This window comes from Otolemur garnettii, unplaced genomic scaffold, assembly GCF_000181295.1.
Source record: "Otolemur garnettii isolate 467f Iridium unplaced genomic scaffold, OtoGar3 scaffold00063, whole genome shotgun sequence".
In the NCBI taxonomy this organism is placed as follows: Eukaryota; Metazoa; Chordata; class Mammalia; order Primates; family Galagidae; genus Otolemur; species Otolemur garnettii.
The window spans coordinates 7,017,764-7,033,492 of record NW_003852458.1 but is presented as its reverse complement, the minus strand read 5'-3'; the positions used below and the strand labels follow the sequence as shown (position 1 = coordinate 7,033,492).

The window sequence follows — 15,729 nt, the reverse complement described above, 5'->3', positions numbered from 1 at the left end:
GGTTTAGAGTAGATTGAAGTTAGGCATTTTTTGGTGAGAATACTGTTGAAGTAATGCTTCCTATCATGGGTGATGATATTGACGATTTTTAAAATTTTGATATAGTCATATATATCTTTCTCTTCATTAAAGTTAGTGCTGTTATGTCCTATTCAAAATCTTTTCCGACCTGAATGTCTTGAAGATACTCTTCTATGTATTATCTTTCAAAAGCTTTGTTTTACATTAGATCTACAATCAACCTAGAGTTGGTGTGTGTGTATGTGTATGTCCGCATGTTACAAGTTAAAAGGTGATTTTTTAAAAAATCTTCTCTGAATGTTTCATTGTGCTAGAACATTTACTGAAATTGGCCTTTCCCCCAAGGTTTTTCAGGATTACTGTTATCATACATCAAGTTTGCACATGTGGATGGGGCTAGTAGTATTAGATGTTCTACAGATAATACCGTACTGTCACAAGTACTATAACTTTATAAAACTTGAGACCCAGAAAAGCCAGCCCCCCCCCACACATAAATCTTCCACAGAAGGTTTGGGCAATTTTTAGAATTTTGCATTTTTAAAAATCAGCTTGGCAATTTCAACAAAGAAAAACGATATTCAGATTTCAGTTGGAATTACACTGAATCCAACTTGGCAAAAGCTAAGATCTTAAAATGATGATTTGCTCAATCCATGAGCGAGCACCAAATATTCCCCATTTATTTAGCATTCTTGAATTTCTTCATATTCCTCCTCAACACTTAATACTGTTACTATTTCTATTTATTTGTTTGTTTAGCCCTTCTAATTGGCTATGTCGACAATATTCTGATTACTAATGGGTATTGTTTTTAGGGATGTATTGGGCATTTGGAAGATAAAGGGCATCTGTTATACATTGCAGTGACAGCTAACATTATACTTAAAAGTAAAATCTTGAACTTGTTTTCACTACAATTAAGAATAAAGGAAAAATATCTACTCTTATTTTTTCTATTTAACATTGTTCTTGAAGTCCTGGCCAGTGCAATAAAGCAAGAAAAAATAAAATGCATGACTACAAGGAAGAAGTAAAACTATCTGCACATAGCATGACCATTTACTTCAAAAATTCTAAGGAATCTATAGATGTATACTACATCTGTGTATTTATTTCTCCTTGGACTTGAATAAATTTTTGCTTTATTTATTTTGAGACTTATTACTGAGAGCAATAAATTAAGGATCATTGTATCTTTGTAGTCAATTGAAGTGTCCCTCTTTATTTCTAGCAGTGTTTTCCACCTTAATTTTTGTCTTTGTCAAATGTCTACTGTAAATATCCTTATGGTAAAATGATATTTTTTTCCTTCTGGGTAAATACCTATTAATAGGATCAAATGGAAGGTTTACTTTTAGCTCTTGGAGGATTCTCCATACTTTTCTCCATAGAGGCTATACTAGTCTGCAATCCCACCAGAAGTATAAAAGTGTTCCCTTCTCTGCGCATCCATGCCAGCATCTACAGCTTAGGGATTTTGTGGTATGTGCTGTTCTCAATGGGGTTAGGTGATGTCTCAGACCGGTTTTGATTTACATTTCTCTGATGATTAAGAACAATGAGCATTTTTTAATGTGTTTTTTGGCCATTCATCTGTCTTCTTCAGAGAAGGTTCTGTTCAAGTCTCTTGCCCACTTATAAATGGGATTGTTTCCTCTTTTCTTGTTGATTAGTTTGGATTCCCTGTAGATTCTAATTATCAGCCCTTTGTCAGATTCATGGCATTCAAATATCTTCTCTCATTCTGAAGGTTGTCTTTTTCCTTCAGTTGTTGTACACTTAGCTGTAAAGAAGACTTTTAGCTTGATCATGTCCAATTTATTTATTTTTGGTGCTGCTGCAATTGCCAAAGGGATATTCTTCATAAATTCTTTTCTCAGGCTGATAACATCAAGAATTTTCCCCATGTTTTCTTCTAGAATTATTATTGTTCTCTGTTTTAAATTTAAATTTTTTTACACAGAAAGAGTCAATTTTTGTCAATGTTGAGAGGTGTGGGTCTAGTTTCAGTCTTCTACATGTGGCTAACCAGTTTTTCCAGCACCATTTATTAAATAGGGATTCTTTTCTCCAGTGTATAGTCTCTTATTTTAAAGTGCTATGCCATGAAAGAGCATCTATTTTTAATAGTTTATTCACTCAAACATCATTTTAAAGTCACACAATTGAAATTGAATTTTCTTAAATTAAATGCCCATGTAAGGTTTGGGGGTTTTTGTGTGTGTGTGCTTTGTTTGTTTTGTTTTTGTTTTTGAATCTGAAGCTGTCATCCTAGGTTAGAGTGCTCTGGTGTCATAGTTCGCAGCAACCTCCAACTTTTGGACTCAAGCAATGCTCTGGACTCAGTTTTTCTATTTTTAGTAGAGATGGGGGTCTCACTCTTGCTCAGGCTGACCTCAAACTTCTGAGCTCAAACAATCCACCTGCCTTGGCATCCCAGAGTGCTAACATTACAGGTGTGAGCCACTGCACCTGGCCATAAGGTTTTTTTATATATGTTATAATCCCTTCACTTTAGTAAATTTTTACCCCCAATAGTTATCAAGCTGCACAACAGATTTCCTGATAAATATTTATATATTTATATATTTAGCTTATTCCTGATATATAACTAAAATTTTATATCTTTTGATCACCACCTCCCTAAATTCCCCCTACATGTTAAAACATCTACAGTTCTGCACCATATGCCCAAAATGATCTTCTCTCTGACTTGGTTAGTCATTTTCCCAGGCAAGCCTTCCCAAACTTCTCTGATTCTATTATGTATCTAATATGTATCTTACTATAGGAATCTGAGTGTACAAAAATTAGTTTGTTTACCTCATTTTCTTTAAGTCTAACTAAGTTTTACCTTGAGATCCCTTCATGGTGCTGGAAAATTAATCTCTCATTTATTTGTTGGATGGAGTTCAAGGAAGGCCTCCCTGTTGCCTAAAAATAGTAGAATTCTGATACTTCAATCCAGGAAATGGGGATATGATATATGTTAAGTCTTTGTTGTAGTCACTTGGATAATCTTATTGTTCAGGCACCAACAATTCACTCAGAGTCAAGAAGTTTCAAGCCCTTCATAAAAGGCTTGTTCATGGAAATCATTGACAAGTCTAGATCTCTGATCTTTCATATATAGCATCCTTGGGGCACTCCACTAGTCCTGCTATGTCTCAAAGTACCTGCTATAATCTCTGTTCCTTTTCTGGAGGAATGTGCTGTCTTAGTGACATTCTTTCCACACTCCTTCTCTCAGCAAAAAATTCTCAATGAGTTCAGGCATTTAGGGGGAAAAAGCCAAGGAAAAAATTGCCTTCAGGGCTTTCTGGACTTGGCCTTGTACACAGACATCCTCTTAAGTAAGAGATTGAAGCATCTGGATACCTTCTGGAAAAGGGGAAGAGGGAAGAAGGCAGCAAAAACACAATTCACAAAGTAATGTTGATAAATTAGCAGGTTACAAGTTTAAATCCCTCTAATTTTCATTTTCAAAGTACAGGTAAATAACTGTCCTTGGTAGAGCCCATCACAGTTTCTATTTTAAACTAATCTATGTCATTATTTTCTTAATTATCAACTCCACAATGTGGCCTCCTTGACAGCAGATACTGTCAAAAATATTCCCCAAAAATAAAACCTCCCCCAAAATAAGTCCTAGCAGGATTTCTATGCATTTATTAAATATAAGCCCTACCCCAATAATAAGACCTAGCAATGGGTCTTGCATTTCAGCGTGGAGAGGAAGACATCCCCTGAAAATAAGCCCCAGTGTGTCTTCTTGAGAAAAAATAAATATAAGACAGTGTCTTATTTTTCGGAAAACACAGTAGTATGACCAGTTTTAATCACCAATATAATCTTGAAACCTAACATCACATCTGGCAATATGAACATTCAAGAAGCTTTAATTGAATTAATAAATCAACAAACAATTAAGTAAAGAGTATTCTATAAGCTCTATCAGTAGAAAAAGATGTTTTACTTCCTTGTTTTGCTTCCTTGCAGCTATCTCCTATATATAATTTGGTTCCAGTGAAAATAAAAGATGCACACCTAAAGAAACAAAATTTGGAAAGAGCCATTGGAGAGTATGTCAACGAATTCAGTGAGAGAAATTGCCACCCATGCCAAAATGGAGGCACTGTGGTTCTTCTGGATGGACAGTGTCTGTGTTCCTGCCCATTCACATTTGAGGGGCTGGCCTGTGAAATCACCAAACGAAGACTTTAAGGTGAGAAAAATTTATTTAATGTTACTATGGACAAAAATGTGCAATTTGGGGTTATTTTGAAATCTACTCCTTGAATTAATTTGTACAAAACATCTAGATTATTCATGTAAACAGAGAATAAAAAAATAACTAAATAGATAAAAGGAAAAAATGAACCTTTATGTGTCATTTTGACATCTTCCATGTACCTCTACATATTTACATATAATTATAAATAAATTATAAATCATAATTATTGTATTACTTTTTCATTATAAAAATATTTATAGAAAAAATAACATCCAAGTACTATCTAGAATTAACAAATGTTAAATACATATATGAGTATGTCATATGTACTTTATATATAGTTATATTATATACGGTAAATATATATGTGTATGTCTGTACATACATAGACATATATACTTCAAAACCTATTTTTAAGGAAAAATAGGGCATTGTAGCCTGTAGTCCCAGCTACTTGGGAGGCTGAGGCAAGAGAATCGCCTAAGCCCAGAAGTTGGATGTTGCTGTGAGCTGTGGCACAAAGAACCTGGTTACATTGATTGCATTTGTTAGGTAAAGTCTCTCTTACAATTGTGTCCTGTCCTGAAGAGATGTGTCATACCCCGTGACCTCCCACCCCACTTCCTCCCTCTCCCTGTACTCTTCTTTCCCCACCTCCCTCCATATACTAGGTCATCAATTGTCATCATCTAAGAATTGAGTACATAGGGTTCTTGCTTCCTTCTCCATTCTTGAGATGCTTTACTAAGGATAATGTGTTCCACTTCCATCCAGGTTAATACAAAAGATGTAAAGTTTCCATCTTTTTTAGTGGCTTGATAGTATGCCATGGTATACGTATACCACAGCTTGTTAATCTATTCCTGGGTTGCAGGGCATTTAGGCTGTTTACACATTTTGGCAATTATAAATTGAATTGTGATAAATGGTCTAGTGCAAATGTTCTTATGGTAAAAGGATTTTTTTTTTTCTTCTGGGTAGAAGCCCACTAATGGGCTTGCAAAATCAAATGGGAGGTCTAGTTCAAGTTCTATGAGGATTCTCCATACCCTTTCAAAAAGGTTGTATTAGTTTTATTTTACTTCTTATATGGAGAATTACTTTAGCCATGTTTCTCAATAATATGGTGACAAAATATGTAAGCTAGGATTTAATTTAAATGTTAAGATAATTGATTTATAAATATATCATAACTCTCTTTCTCATCTATCTAGAGCATCAATCCAGCACTTTGCATTCCAAAAAACATGTGTACTATCCAAAAATCCATGCTATTTGGTACTTCTGACTTCTGCTTTCTACCTATTTCTCCCTGAGTGGAATATTCTGCTATTTTCTCTGTGATTTCTACACTTCTATTTTCTAATTTTCTAATTCTTACATTCAACTGTATAGTTTATCCTTTTACTGACCTATTAAGAAATAATTTTTCCAGCTCAGCACCTGTGGCTCAAACAGCTAAGGTGCCAGCCACATACACCTGAGCTGGCGGGTTCAAATCCAGCCTGGGCCTGCCAAACAACAATGATGGCTGCAACCAAAAAATAGCCAGGCATTGTGGCAGGTGCCTGTAATCCCAGCTACTTGGGAGGTGGAGGCAGGAGACTCGCTTGAGCCCAGGAGTTGGAGGTTGCTGTGAGCTGTGACTCCATAGCACTCTACCCAGGGCGACAGCTTGAGGCTCTGTCCCAAAAAAAAAAAAAAGAAAGAAAGACTTTTTCTAAAATTTCTGTTTGATTCTTTTTTTAAGTCTTTTCCTTTCCTAGCTCTCTGGATTGTTTTCCTACTTTTATCTCTTTAGATGCATTAAACACATTTGTGTGGACATCTCTTTCATATTGCTCCAGTGTATATAGTTTCTGCAGTCCAATTCTCTGCTAAGTCGGAGTCTACCAACTCTCACGGCATATTTTTCTTCCTTCATTGCTCAGTGATTTTTTTTATTATGGGCTTAGTCTTTGGTGGAAATTACTTCTTATGGGAATCTTGTCTACCATGAGTAATGAAAGTATTCATAGGTTTAGTTTGCTTCTTGGGAGGTCCTATTGTTTTCATCAACTTTTCTTTCTTCTTTTTTTCTTTTTTGATTTTAGTTTCTTGCCATGACCAGCATTCTCACTGGTTTTAAACTATTTGTGTGTGTGTGTGCGCACGCACATTTCTTGGTTTGGTTGAGTTCCACATTTTGTGTTTCATGAATAATGAAGGATCAAGTTCCCTCCCCCTAGTATATAATATTTTCCTAGGTCACTGGCTATCTTGCAGTTGACTTTTCACATCTGACCCAGGATGGTCTACCAGTTTCTTGCTGAGATGTTAGACTATGGTGAAATCTCTCTTGCTGAGTCTTTACCTCAGAGTAACTCTTCCAGGCATCCATTTTCAGCTTTGGCTTCTGGCTTACATTGAACCTACCCCATGATGAGAATGAAAACCCCAGAACATTATCTTTCTTTCTCCATGCCTTTTACTTAGCCTGGAATGCTCCCAACTTTCTCCTCCCTCAGTTAACCCAACTTCTCTTCCTTCTTTCACTTTCTGTATTTCTACTCCTTCTAGATCAATAGTTCTCAACCTGGCAGATCATTGGATTTACCTGGTTATCTTCTTCTCCTTCTATTTTTTTAAGAAAATATAAGGTAAAAAACAAGAGCAAAACAAAGCAGATGTCCATCCTAAACCAACTAAATCAGATGTGGTAGATCCTACCTGGACATAGATCATTTTTTTAATGTACTGGTTTTTTGTAATTTATAGCCAGGGTTAAAACCTCTGTTTTGAACCCAGGCCATTTAGCCTCTCTTTGATAAGATCTTTTCTAATTTCTCCAGGAATCAGTTTCCTATCAATACTCCTTCAGTACATTCACTCTGCTTTTCCAGCATTAATCAACTTAACTTTTCCTACCCAAGATGAATAGCCCCCCCAGCAGGGAAATGTGCCTTATGTCTTAAACCCCATTGCAGCACCTAGAGAGTCTGGCCTGTCATGGCGATATGGGATAAAGGGACAAATACATGGATGGGTGGATAGACCCAATGTGAAATTCTAGTAATCATTAAGATTTAATACTCTTTTTTTTTTTCTAGGATTGCCACCCCAAACTCCCTACCAAAAAAAAAAAAAAGAAAGAAAGAAAGAAAAGAAAAGAAAAAAGTAGAGCTCTTGGTTTCCTTGAGCTCATATGGAAGAAAAAACACCAGGACCTTCCAGTTTAAGATCTTTCCCCTGGAGATGCTCTTTTTTGCCAAGTAAAAAGCAACATGCTCCATGAAAATCCTACCAACCTCTGAAGTCTCCTCTTTCTTATGTCTATAGTGCTTGTTTTCCTTCCTTCAACTCCATGTTTCCATTTTTTATTCCCTAATGAGGAGTTACCAGTGCAATATGCCAGAACTGGTTTCTCCTACAGGCAATGCCAATCTCTTGCTAATAAAACAAAATTAAATTAAAAACAGAATGTTGTTTGAAAAGACTTTAAAGTGATTGCCAAACTACTTAGTATGATTAATATATTCTGCCTGTTCCAATACACATCTGTCCCAGCAGTGTAGCTCTTATTTATGTAGTCATGTGGTGTTTGGCTATTTGTTTATACATGCATACATTCATTCAGCAAATACGCACTGAGCACCTACCACATGCACAGCACTTGGCGGTAATTAGTCTCAGCTCTCCAATTTAACTCTGCATGTCCAAGGGGAAAATCGTCTTGTACTTGAAATCAAAAAGTATTACTTTACTTAAAAAACATTGAACTCGTGGAGACGGAGAATAGAATGATGGTTACTAGAGCCTGGGAAGGGTAGGAGGGAAGGGATAAAGAAGGGATGGTTAATGAGTACAAAAGTCCACTTAGGAAGAAAAAAAATAAGAGATAGTATTTGGTAGCACAAGAGTACAACTATAAACTGTTGCCTCTCTTCAATCATATCTTACCACAAAACAAAACAAAACACAGTAACTTTACATGGTTCCATTTAATACCTACCTTCACGAATTGTATAAGGCAAGGCTACCAACCTTAGAAGCTCGTTAACATTGGCTGTACAATTTGATCCATCAGATGACATAATACTTAGGGCCTGGGAACTTTTGAATAGGCTTAAGAACTCTAAAACAAGAAAGAAGGTAGAAAGGAAGAATGGAAGAAAGAAAGAAAAAAAGGGAGGGAGGAAGGAAATGAGGGAGGGAAGGAAGGAAGGGAAGGAAGGAAATAGACAAAAAATCCCAAAATACAAAAAGAAAAATGCAAAATCAAAATTAACATTTAATTAAACATCAACAATATGTATCATATCAACTTCATTAACTGTTATTATTAATAGACATTTCACATATTTATAAATAAATTTTGTTAGTTTTTTCCTACATTCTCCAAAATGTATATGATTGCTGAGAGATAACAGTAAATAAATTGCTGATAGTCAAATAATTTCAGAAGCAAAATTTTAAGATAATTTTCAAGGTTTTTTTAAACAAGAAAGTGTTACCAGATATGGGATGCATTTTAATATATTATGTATGATATGGAGATTGTGCTCTAAAAATAAAAGTACTCAGGCCCTTTAGGGTCCTAAATTTGCTGTTGGAACTCAAGAGTTCTGTGCCCTGTCCTCCAAAACACTAAGTGAGTCAGAAAGAAGTAGGATTTGTTAAATACATGTAAATGCTGAATTCCACTCCAACAAACCATTATCGAGAGTTTTTAATAGACAGACTCTGGCTCAAGGAGAAGTTACTACAGCAGCTCCTGAGAATTCCTTCTACCCCTAGGAATTACAAATGTCAAATAGTAAAAGAGTTAAACCTTGACCAGACTCCTGTACAATATTAGGATTTCTCAGAGTGCTTTTTATAGTAGAGAAGGACAGGAACCCTGGTCCAGGCTCATTGCTGATGGCAGGATCCTCCAACTTCTCACCAGAGGTGCTGTATCTGATAAAGCATTTCCAGCAGGGAGCACCGTTGAGACATCAGAAACTGCCCATTAACAAGCGGCAAAGAGCAGAAAGTCTAGAGGCCTGCACAGACAGAGAATCATAGAAATTGGGAAAGATGATCACCTCCCAGCTACTAGGCATCACAGGGCTTAACCTGGACTGTTATTTGGAGAAAGCAGATATAGCTTAGCCTAGGCAGATGGAATGCATTATAAATATCCCCTCACCCCATATCACCACCAATTCCAGGAAAGGGACAGGAGGGAAAATGGTCCTCTGAAGCCCAAGCAGTACATTCAAATCATTACACTGAGCTACTATACAAAGGAGCCATTATCAGAAGGACCTAGAAAAGCTAGATGGAACTGACAGGCAAAGGCAGCTTCAGGGTCTGCCTATGTTTTTACACTTCTCCCTTTGTATACTCAAAACTCAAGTCACTTATTCATTCTACTGATCAGAGCAGACAGCTGACATATACCTGTTGACTAATAAATGTTCAAGGAGTGGGCTGGGATTCTCAATATGGCTTTACACTGCTGTCTAACCTCAAGACCCTATGATTATGTAGTGGGATATAATTACAGCAGTTAGTATTCCAATAGTTATCTGAAAAACAATCCAAAATGGTATATCAAAGACTAGGTTCAGTTAGTTAAATTTCCTATCTTTTACAAAATGAAACTATTTTCACACATGCAACTCGTGGAACAGTACAACATCTATCTATCTCTATCTCTGCTGGCCCCACCTCCTCCTGCCACTCCACCCCCACCTCATGCCCATTACCTGCTATCATGGTAAGATCAGCAAAATGGTCCAAGAAAAGGGAATGGTATGGCCATTTAGTGATGGGTAAGTTACTAAACCCCAAGTCCTAAAATATGTGCATGTTTAGGGATAAATTGATTTACTGAGATCATTCATGTAAAATCTTATAACCTAATTGAAAAGCAGTAAACAATAGCTCTTACTATGTTTGTTATGCAAGGCTATTAATCCCAAGTGTAACTCTACCATTAATGACGTTAGACAACCACAAAGGTGGCAGAGTAGCTTAGTACTCTTCCTTAAATAATGGAGGGGTTTAGTGAACAGTCTTAGTCTGTTTCAGCTTCTGTAACAAAATATACTAAACTGAGTGGTTTATAAACAACAGAAATTTACTTCTTACAGTTCTAGAGTCTGGGAAGTTCAAGATCAAGATGCCAGCAGATTCCATGTCTGGTGAGGGCTCACTTTCTGGTGCTGTTTCTTGCTGCATCCTCACACAGAGGAAGAGGTAAATGAGCTCTTTCAGGCCCCTTTTAGAGGCACACTAACTCCATTCATGAAGAAGGAGCGTCCCAGAGGGGCGCAATCATCATTCCAAGGCCCTACCTCTTGATCTCACACACTGGCACTTAGGTCTCAACAGGGAACACATTCTGAAAATAACAAGGAGTTATTTTTTTTATTGTGGCAAAATAAACATAACATAAAATTTACCAATTTAACCATTTTTTAAGTATATATTTCAGAGACAGTGAAATATTTTGTTGTACAACTATTTCCAGGAATTTTTTGTCACTCAAACTGAAACTGCCTATTAAACATAACTCCCCAATCTCTACTCCACCAGGCCTGGTAAACAATATTCTACTTTATGTCCCTATGAATTTGACTATTTTAGGTACCTCATGTAAGTAGAATCATAGAACATTTGTCCTGTTGTACCTGACTTATTTCACTTAGCAAAATGTCATTGTTTCATCAGAATTTAATTGTTTTTAAGGCAGAATAATATTCCATTGTTTATAAATACCATGTTTTTGTGTCCATCTATCCACTGATGGACATTTGGGTTGCTTTCCCTTCTTGGCTATTGTGAATAATGCTGCTAGGAATGTGTGTGTGCAAGTATCTCCTTAAGTATTTGTTTTCAATTCTACTTGGTATATATATGAAAATGGAATTACTAGTTCATATGTTAATTCCAAGCTTAATTTTTTGAAAAATGCCATACTGTTTTCTACAGTGGTTCTACCATTTTACATTTCCACCAGCAATACACAAGAGTTCTAACTTCTCCACATCCCATCCAATATCTTTTGTTTTTCTAAATAAGATCCATCCTAATGGGAGTGAAGTGACATTTCAGTGGGGTGTCAATTTGCATTTTCCTAATTACTAGTGATTTGAGCATCTTTTCATGTGCTTATTGAACATTTGTATATCTTATCTGGAGAAATGCCTAGTCAAGTCCTTTGCCCATTTTTTTTTTTTTAATTAGTGTTTTGTTTTGCTGTGGTTGATCTGTAGGGGTTCTTTACATATTCTGAATACTAGTCTCCTATCAGGCATATGATTTCCAAGTATTTTCTCCCATTCTGGGGCTTGCCTTTTCACTCTTCTGATAGTGCCCTTTGGTGTACAAAATGACTTTAATATTGATGAAGTCACATTTACCTTGTTCTTTGTTGTTGTCTATGTTATTTATATTGTATTTAAGAAACCACTGGATCCAAATATCAATATCATGAAGTTTTTTCCCAAAGTTGTATACTAAGAGTTTCATAGCTTTATTAACTCATATGTTTAGGTCTTTAATTCATTTTGAGTTGACTTTTTTATATAGTATAAAGTAACTATTCGGGGAATTTCCAGTTCCAAACTGGTAGTACCCCAGCTCCACTTCCCCTCATAGAAAACAAACAAAAAAAACATAAAGCCCTGGGCAGCACCTGTGGCTCAAAGGAGTAAGGCACTGGCCCCATATACTGGAGGTGGCGGGTTCAAACCCAGCCCCAGCCAAAAACTGCAAAAAAAATAAATAAAAATAAAGCCCTGAGATTATCACTAACAACAACCCAGGACTCAAATATAAAGATGGGCCAGTTCCTGGAGCCACAGAGAAGGGAAGAAAACTCCCAGCAAACAATAAGAGAATTGGATTTCCATATCCACAACACTCCTGCCTCCAATGTGCCCTATTCCAAGTGTATAAAATTTTTCTCCTAACCCTTGATTTCTACACTGGAAAAAGTGAAATCAAGGTGGGCAACTAAGTCCCTATCTCTCACCATATACAAAAGTCACATCAAGACAGATTAAAGACTTGAATCTATGAAAATACTAGAAGAAAATAAGAAAATGCTCTAAGACATTGGTCTGGGCAAGGTTTTTTTGTATAAAACCACAAAAGCAAAAAATAGATATATGGGATCACATCAAGCTAAAAAGGAAAGGAAACAATTAACAAAGTGAAAAGACAACCTACAGGATGGGAGAAAATATTTGCAAATTTTCCATCTGACAAGGGATTAATAACCAGAATTAACAAGGAACTCTAATAACTCAATAACAAAAAAATGAACTAATCTATTTTTTAATGTGCCGAGAATATGAATAGGTATTTCTCAAAAGGAAACATACAAATGGCCAAAAAATATATGAAAAAATGATCAACATCACTAACCACCAGAAAAATGCAAAAAAACCATAATAAGATGTCATCTCACCCCAGGTAGAATGGCTTTTATTGAAAACACAGAGAATAACAGATGTTGGTGATGATGTGGAAACAGGGGAACCCTTGTGGGAATGTAAATTACTATAGTCACAATAAGAAAAAGTATGGAGCTTCCTCAAAAAAACTAAAAATAGCGCTACCACATGATCCAGAAATTCCACTGTTTGTTATTTATCCAAAGGAAAGGAAAGAGGTATATGAGAGGTATCTGCACTTCCATGTTTCTTACAGCATGATTTATCACAGCCAAAATTTGGAATCAAGCTAATGTCCACCAGCGGATGAATGGACAAAGTAAGTGTGGTATATATACACATGGAATATTTTTCAGCCATAAGGAAATGATGAAATCATATCATTTGCAGCAATGTGAATGGAACTGCAGGTCATTATGTTAGTGAAATAAGCCAGGCACAGAAAGACAAATACTGCATATTCTCACTCATACATAGGAGCTAAAAAAGTGGATCTCATGAAAATAGAGAGTCGATTCATAGGTACCAGAGGCTGAGAAAGGCAGGGGAGAGAGAAGGATAAAGAGAGATTGATAACTGGGTAGAAATACACACTCAGATAGAAGAAGTAAGACCTGATATTCAAGTCTAGGTCAGTAGGGTGACTACAATTAACACTAGTCAATTGTACATTTCAAAATATAATGGCTGAAAGAGAATAATTAAAGTGTTATTAGCATAAAGAAAAGATAAATATTTAAGGTAATAGATATTCCTGTTACCCTAGTTTGATGATATGAATGTATCAAATGACCACATGTATCCCCAAAATATGTTTGTCTATTATATAACAATTTCTTTAAAGATTTAATTAAAAAATAAAGTAAGACTCTAACGTCATTCTTTTGCACATGGATATCCAGTTTATCCAGCCTAGTTTATAGATTAGTGATTTTTTTTTTTTTAAGCCATGTGCTGGTTTCCTAAAATCAATCATTCTAGAAGGGGCAAGAGAAAAGGTCAGGATGGCATTGAATCACTTGACTAATTACATTCATTAAATTTGTTTTCATAATCATATTATAGGTACTCCTAAATTCTCCTAGTAGCATTATTAAGTAGTAATATTAATGTCCAAACTGTAGGATAGAATTTAAAATAGAAACATTTCTGTTCTTTTGACTACAAGGAAGATTGTCACTAGGTTATATCTAGGTATGAATAATTTTGTATTAGGTCAAATAACTTTGTATGTACATACACTTCCTGTGTAATGAATTCTAAATTGAGCAAATAGAGTAAAAAAAAAAAAAAAAGACTAGGTTTGAGTAACTTTTCAAATGAAAAGAATAGAATCATTCCAAGGTGGAAAAAAGAGAGGACAGGAGCAAGGGAGAAAGAAAGAGACTCAAGGAATAGAATAAAATCTAGAGATGTTTTTAAATCAATTATTTTTAAAATATTTGAAATTATATTCTAAAAGTACAAAAAGTATGAGGCTTTACCAGTATTTATCCTGTACTAAAAACAATGAACACATTAGGAAAATGAATACATTTACACCTGCAATTAACAGACAGTGGGAAAGGAAAATAAATGGTAGACTGATCATTTTTCCCTTTGTTATCTTCTCTGGGTCTGTTAAATCCCAAAGTACATCTGTTTCTCTCCCAAACTTTATGGTCTAACCTTTCTGTTGAGAAAGAAACTGGGAACAAAAAAAGGAAGGAGAGAAAGAAGAAAGGGAAGGAGGGAGGGAATAAAAGAGAGTAAAAGAAAGATACAGAGAGAGACAGGAAGGAAGGAAGGAAGGAAGGATAGAAAGATACACTTTTCATGTGGAACTTTTTCTTTTATTCATCAAAGGACAAATTATCATTAACAAAATGGCAAGAGTAGTAGACAGCTCCATGAGGGTGGGCTTCAGTTAAATCTGTCCTGGACACCCAGTGAGGCTCAAGGATCATGACTTGGATTCTGCTTCTGAGACAACTACACAAGGAGGCAAGAGGTAAGAAGCCATGAGAAGAAAACAGCAGAACCCAACAGAGCAGCAGAGTCTCCTGAGTTCCCAGAGTCCCAAGGAGAGGGCAGATAATGGCCAAAGTAACAAAAGTAATATGTAAACTAGACGACTTCTATAAGCTTTGTTCTTTGTCTCTTTGCTCTCTGATTTAATTAGTTTGATAAAAGACTTAAGTAAAGTCTAGATTACTTTTCCACTGTCCTAATTCATCAGTTATGTTGGAGTTCAGTAAACATTTACCTGGGACTAGGTTCAGATTGTAAAAGCAATTGTTCCCTCTGCTTCTTGAGTCTAAATGCAATTCACTCATTCTATTGAAATGTAGTGAGAACTGTCCTTCTATCCAAAGGTGAATTAATATTTCACTGAAGTTGATTAATAAATTATTTCTTCCAGAGCACTGATGTTCTGAAAGATTTAAAGCCTCCTTTCATCAAAAGTAGAAAATACAGGAGTGAAAAAGTTTATTTTGTTTTTAAAACAAAAAGTGAAAGAGAAATAACCCAAGTTGAGGAAGTGCCCATTTCCTCCTGCACAACCTTCTTAAACAGGCCGGTTCTTATTCTGCTTTCTTCCTGCAACTTCCCATTTGGTGACTCCACATCTAGTCAAACAGGAAGACTAGAATTTTGTGACATTTCTACACATATACTTTGTGAGTTTGAGTTGTTCTTTGCCGCCACGATTCAAATGCATGTTGATAAAAGAGACAAGTTTACAAAATAATAACGTTTTAACTAACCTGGTTTCCAGTCTACAACCTAGAGGGGTCACTTAGCATTTCTGTGCTTTAACTGCATCATCAAAGAGCAGCCGCAGCATGGCCGTCTTCCCATGGATGATGGGTTTTAAGGGAAGCTGTACTCACACAGAACCGTGCACAAACCATACATTGCTTTCATCAGATCCTGAAAGGAACCCATAAGGCCCCAAAGAGGGAACGTTTAAAAAAATAAAAGCTGATCCAGGATCTTAGGTTGAGAAAAGGAAGTATGAGAATTAGCTCTTACGGGAGGAGTTGCAGATCTAGTGGGGGA

The 15,729-nt window shown here is 35.9% G+C and overlaps 1 protein-coding gene across 1 annotated transcript in view; it reads left to right on the top strand.

Moving 5' to 3' along the window:
* The window catches only part of C9 (complement C9), a 57,033-nt gene extending 49,315 nt beyond the window's left edge, over positions 1-7,718 (top strand). Inside the window, exons 10-11 of the mRNA XM_003792989.3 lie at positions 4,024-4,249; positions 7,348-7,718. Coding sequence (XP_003793037.2) covers positions 4,024-4,248 — 225 coding nt within the window. The 3' untranslated portion in view covers position 4,249; positions 7,348-7,718. The remainder of the gene's footprint in view (positions 1-4,023; positions 4,250-7,347) is intronic.
* Positions 7,719-15,729: the final 8,011 nt, after the last annotated feature.